Raw genomic sequence first — 6,506 nt, forward strand, 5'->3', positions numbered from 1 at the left:
ACATGGTCATTAATTTTGTTTTCCTCAGGTTTTATTTGATGGTAATCAGTTCTCTCTCAGATGTGCACTTTGTTACACATCCACAGGTATTTTTTCAAGATAATGGAATTGAAAGAAACAGCATTCGTTACTTACATGAATATTAATTCTTTATTGATAATATGAAATATTGTAGATTTATTAAACTCAGAGGTAGTTATATCCCCTACCCAATAAACTTTACAGTCTCTGACAGTTTGTTCATTATAATAAGTTCTTAATTATAATACAAAAGAAAGTCACTGAGAAAACTTGTAAAAATCAGGTATAAAACATCTGTAAGGCTGTGGAGTGATTCATATGCTAAAGGACGATATGATGGTTTGTGAACAGTACAGTACAGTATATGCTTATTAGTGATACAGTAATGGCATTGGATTCTTTCATTACAGAACCCAGAACATCTGTTTTAAGTATTGTGGATTCGTAGTGCTCTTTGAGCAATCTGGTCATCGTTTCTCCCCCAGTCCCCATCAAAAGTCATGAGGAAATAAGAGGGATCTGTCACACAGATAACAACTATATTGTCAACCTACAGAGTAAGAACCCAACTTCTCAGTAAGTAACTTTTCCTTTTGCAATAGAACAATATACTATGTTCATTTTTCTGGATCCTCTACAGAGGAAAGATACTTTCAACTCAGCTTCAGATCTTTTTGCTTTTTAAAGGTAGCCTCACTCCTTAAACCATTTTTAGAAACAAACAGATTACAAATGCAAGTTTGCTTCTGTAACAAAATGTAACATTGATTTCTTAGAAAGACTTTCAGAAACCTTAAGAGGCTTTTAACATTTCTGGACAAGCACCAACAATGGCACCAGACTGTGGCATCTGATAACACTGCTTTTAAGAGTCACAGAATCACAGTAAAGCGCTTTATAGATAAGGAAACTGAACATGTGGAGGGCTTGAACCAAGGTCGCCTGCCTTCTAATTACAATTTTATTCCATCATTGCTGTCTGCTTTTCTGCTCTCTTGAAAATCTTTATCATGTTGGTTTCTCTGTAAAAGTATTTATAACCTGAACTTAATTAAGGGCCCAAGGAGCATAAGCAGCAGTTTGAGAGGGTGAGAAACAGTAGGCAAAGTGTTCTGCAGGGAGGTCGGGGGACCTGCTTGGACTTCAGGATTCCCAAGGCATCCTCTTGGCCATCTCCCTTGCCTAGTGGAGACCAAACTGGGATTCTGCCAGCCTGCACTCTTCACTGGGAGCGTTCTATTTGCACACACAGCTTTACTGCATTAATATGTACCCAAACCTGCCCGGAATGACATTCAGGATTGGCTTAGATTTGGTTTGAAGATAAATTTTTTGTTTAAGCTATTTTAAGTAAATTTGATTCTGATACAAATTTTTGACTTTAAAACATTGTTTCAGTAAAAAAAAATTTAAGGCTTATGAACCAATTCAGATTTTGGTTCAAGTTCCTTCAAAGATTAGTATCTCAGAAAAGGAAAAGTTAGAACTCAGGATGTCCAGTCAACTCTAGTATACTTCTACATGTAGTATTTCAAACATGTTTTCTGCAATATATTAATACATTCTTTTGCGTATATAATAAATTACTGCTTGTTTAAATAAAAATGATCACAATATTCATGTTGTTACCAGGTTTTATAAGAAGTGGTTAAAGAAAAGACTACACATTCTGTTTATAGTAAGTCTGATTTTGGTGATACAGAATAAGCTTGGCACAGGGGTGGCTCCTCAGTGCGCTTGTGTCTCCTGATTCCTTTGTGTTTCTCAAGCGTTCACCATGTACCACGCCCAGGGTGGGCCAGTCTCCAGATTCTGTAAAACTTTCCATTTAAAAGAAGAACCAAGATGAATCATATTACATAAGTGATACTCTGCATCTAGAAATTTATTTTTTCTGTTGATGCTTTTCCCCTTAATTCTTATATATAATCTTATATTATTTTAAGATACGTTAACTCTTATTATAGTGGAGAACTGTAGCTTCGAAAGGAGTACTAATGGTAAATTTTTTTTTTTCCAATAAAAAAAAAATATATCCTGTAGTGCTATATAAAACAAAACAAAATGAAACAAAACCAAACACTGTCGAGGAATCAATTTCCTAGTCATAGCGACCCCTCCTTGGGTTTCCGAGGCGGTATCTCCATGGAAGTAGGTTGCCCAGTTTTCCTTCTGAGGAGTGGGTGGTGGGTTTGAACTGCCAGCCTTCTGATGAGCAGTCAAATGCCTGAGGCACTACACCACCAGAGCTCCCTGTAGCGTTATAAACAGGTAATATAATACCTTTACTGTGAACCTTTGGCTAAATGCAAAATACAGTAAAAGCATTTATTTGGGTTTATTTCTTGATACATATATGAAAACACTCTTCAGGGTTACTGGTGAGCTGGAGATTAACAAAACATAGGACCTAATTTCATGAAATGACTCAAAGCCCTACAGTTTCTGGGCGGGACCGGGAATAGTGGATTGCTGGAACCATTTGTTCATCTACTCACTTTTCAGTACTGTGTGCTAGGCTCTGAGGGTATCAATGTGAATTTTTTCAAACAAATTATATATAGAGTCTGGTCTCAAAGAGCTCAAGCTCTACTAGAGAAGGTACACCTGGGAGCAGCTGACCATGATACAGTGCTGTAAATTCAGTAACAGAGAGAAAGTTTATTTTGGGGGAGAAAGAGGAAGGGTCCTAACCCCAGACTAGCTAGGAAGGGTTGGGGTATAATAGAATGGTAGTCAGCAAAGGCTTCCTGGAGGAGGTGAGTGATACCTGGACTGACTTTTAAAGGAGTGGGAAAGAAAATGCAGTGGTCAGGACAGCATTCCAGAGGGGGCACAAACAGCATATTATGTGTGTAGGAACCACACACAGTTGACTGCTGATTTTTGTCTTAAATAAACCCCATTTCCCCAGTGCTGTGAAGAGCATAAGAAGTAGGGTAAGAGTAGGAGCAAGAAACCACCCAGTAAGGCTGTGGCAGTGGTGCAGGCAAAAGACTCCCCACTGCCACGAAGTCGATTCTGACTCATAGTGACCCCACAGGACAGTGTAGAACGGCCTCACAGGGTTTCCAAGGCTGTAAATCTTCACAGAAGCAGACTGCCTCATCTCCTGCAGAACAGCTGGTGGGTTCAAACGTCCAACCTTTTGATGAGCAGCCAAATGCTTTAACCACTGTGCCACCACTGCTCCTTGCAGGTAAGATGACAGACAGCCTAAATGTGCCAGTGTCAATAGCCATGGAGGGGAAAGGCTAGACTCAGCAATTAAAATTAACATCAGTCTTCAATGACTGACTGAGTATATGGGGTGAAGAAGGAGGAGGAAGTATCAAGCAGGGTTCCCAGGTTTTTAGCTTGGTGGCAACATTAACTGATAAAATACAGGGGGAAAAGCAGCTCCAGGGAAGAAAGTAGGTTCCGTGTTCGACATGCATTTGAAGTGCCTGTGGAAACAGTGTTGGTTCAGTGGCAGAACTTTTGCCTTTCGTGCCAGAGACCTAGATTTGAGTCCTGGCCAGTGTACCTCGTGGCCAGCCATCACCTGGCTGTCAGTGGAAGCTTACATCTACTATGATGGGAATAGGTTTCAGCAGAGCTTCCAGACTAGCGCAGACGAGAAAGAAGAAAGGCCTGGTAATGGACTTCTGAAAATCAGCCACTGAGAACTTCCCAGATCACAATGGTCAGGTTCTCCTGTGCACGGGGTCGCTATGGGTCAGGAGCCAACTTGACTACCACTAACAGCAACAACAAGGGTCACATCCAGGTGGGTATGCCCAGTGGGCAGTCGGCTATGAGGCTGAAGTTTAGGCAAGAGGCTAGATAGAGTTACACATTTGGAAGTCATCAGCCCAGCAGAGGACTGTGGCATCTGGGTGCAGCAAACTACCTCTGGAGGGAGCAAGACTTAATTGGCCTGTTGATTGCAGCTCTGTAGACATAACCTCGTCACCCTACCAGACCCATACTTTCTTGGACCACTAAGACATTGTTGCCCCTTGTCTTACATTTTCTTAAACCATTTGCAAAACTAATATTCCCAGCCCTGTAATTTCTTACTGTGCTGAGAACTAATTATGTATGGCACTCACTTCCTCTTCATATGTAGCACTTAGCAAGGTCTTGTATATCGTAGGTGATAGATGGATGTTCATCTTTATTGCTTATGTCCATCTGGCTCTCTAGTTCTTTTTATTTTTCCTTATAGGAACTTCTTTTTCCTTTTCAAATTTAACTTCTGACAGTCTTCAAGGTTAATTTAAATGTGAGTGGGCAGCAATTGAATGATAGGCAGCTTCCATTCATCTCTAAGATTGACTGATTACTTTCATTATTACCACACATTGTTGCATGATTGGGAAACATCCATTTCTCATTTTAGGGAAGCCCGTGGAGTTTATCCAGTCGAGATTCCACAGAGGGAGTTAGAGATGCAGTAAACTGGCTTGAGTAATCCCTGATTCCAGGTGCTGACAAGGGTTGAGTTTCACGTTTTGCTTTATTTGAAAAATATGTGCAGAACAGTCACTGAAAGTAGGAACAAACCAGGCTTTGTTGCAGCTGAGTAGCTTGGCAAATTTCTGTAGAGAGGAACCACAGGGCATGAAGGATTTGATACCGGGATAGAATCCAATTGCCCTTGGAATGGAAGTAGAATATCCTTTTTAAGAGCACTGAAGTTCTGGGATTTCTTCTCAATAATCACCTTTGTGAGGTATGGCTCATGTCCAGGGACTGTAACCTGAGAGGAAACAACAAACAATTATCTGAGTGATTTCAGATGTCTCATGGTGCCAACACTGAAAACACTGATATCCACCACAAAATGCGTCTTTGTGAGATGCATGTAACGGTCGGCCTGGCGTCCTCGTCTAGTGACAGATTTGGTCGCTCTTGCTGAGTGCGCTATCCAGAGCCTGTTTATGTGGACCACCGTTGTTAATGCTGCTGCCAAGAATCACAAAATGAAAGAAGACAAGGCCCTTATCTGGTGATGTAAGTCAGAAGGAAGCAGGAGAGTGACCCGGCCACCACCGTTTTCATGTTACTGACCTGGAGCTGAAGCAGAGCTGGCGTTTCACTTTGTCCTACGTTTGTGCTTAGGCTCCTCATTGGGTACTGAGATTATGTATAAGTAGAATTCTTTCCCTAGCTTATTCAATTCTCCTGGGAACCCATCTAAGTATACAGATCTATTGCTTCCTTAAAAAGCTTTGAGTTTACCTGCTTTTGTTTATGTGAGACTGAATTGCCATCTAGATTTTTTGTGTGTATGGAGGAAATAATCAGGATAAAGTAAAACAAAGGCTAAATTAACTATAGGCCATGCCTACTGAGAAATACTTACATATGGTGGAGAGGGAAAAGACTAGGAGTAACATTTACATAACCACTGATTGGTCATTTTAGCCATTCATGTCAACTTCCAGAGTCCTGCCTTCCAATCTTGTTCTACAGCTAATAGCTATGGCTAATGGGTACTGTGTTAGCCTAGGTAAAGGGGAATGAATGATCCATAACTTTGTTCTATACAGATTATTTATGGGATTGCATAAAAATAACTTAGATTCACTACAGGGAAAACATTTATTCTAATAGATCCAATATTTTCAGGCATTTGAACTGTGTTTTTCCAAAAGGAAAAAGGAAAATACTAGAATCTGGAAAGAAAGAAAGAAAGAAAAAATATCCCTCCCACAAACATGAAGCTTAATATTTAAAATTGGTAAATTGTGCTGGATCCTTTTGGGTGTCAACATGCATTTGCCCCCTCAGGTGAGGTTTACAGTTAGTACATCTTTTAACAGTAAAGCCATTGGCCTCATTCAACATATTCAGATGTTCCTAATATACTCTGGGTTCCCATCTAAAGGGCACACAATGCCAAAATCCGGTATGGAAAGAAGGAAGCGTCAGTGTACGTAAGCAGGAACAGATTCACAGTGAGCTGAAGTTTTCCAGCTTTGTCCATTTGCGTGGCAGGAGGAAGCTTTCCAAGAGGAGGCTTAGCCACGACTGAGCCCTGCTGCGTGCACGGCTAGGCTGACCCATGCATCAGGGAGGCTCTTAATCCTGAGGGGTTTCATAAAAGCTTTGTCTTTCATTTTGTCTAAAAGAAAGGAATAATGAACTAAAAAGCCAGTGTTTGCTACAGAAGAGGTGGCTTCCTTCTTGCAGGTGTAGCTCTGCAGTCAGAATGACCACTAGGGCTACCGTCAGACCACTCAGCAGAGTAGAGGAATTTTTCTTTCTTTCTTTCTTTTTTATTAATTACAGAAAAGTCATATCAGAAAGAAAGCAGTACAATCTGTCCAGCTGCTTTATTCATTTAGTTCATTCACATAAACCTACTCAGGCTCAAACTATTCTCTGCCTCCTTCTCCTAGAAAGAAATGATTTAGAAACATGTATCTTAGAATTAGGAGCTCCGGTAGTGTAGTGCCTCAGGCACTTGACTGCTAACCAGAAGGCTGGCGGTTCAA

At 40.7% G+C, this 6,506-nt stretch overlaps 1 protein-coding gene across 1 annotated transcript in view; it reads right to left on the bottom strand.

Moving 5' to 3' along the window:
• Positions 1 to 4,522: 4,522 nt before the first annotated feature.
• CPM (carboxypeptidase M) overlaps positions 4,523 to 6,506 on the bottom strand; it is a 115,826-nt gene continuing 113,842 nt past the window's right edge. Inside the window, exons 7-8 of the mRNA XM_007953402.1 lie at positions 6,072 to 6,133; positions 4,523 to 4,765 (exon numbers count right to left, since the gene is read on the bottom strand). Of these exons, the coding sequence (XP_007951593.1) occupies positions 4,523 to 4,765; positions 6,072 to 6,133 (305 nt within the window). The remainder of the gene's footprint in view (positions 4,766 to 6,071; positions 6,134 to 6,506) is intronic.

The sequence above is a fragment of the Orycteropus afer genome, unplaced genomic scaffold, assembly GCF_000298275.1.
Source record: "Orycteropus afer afer isolate SDZICR_OR568_19922 unplaced genomic scaffold, OryAfe1.0 scaffold00392, whole genome shotgun sequence".
NCBI lineage: Eukaryota > Metazoa > Chordata > Mammalia > Tubulidentata > Orycteropodidae > Orycteropus > Orycteropus afer.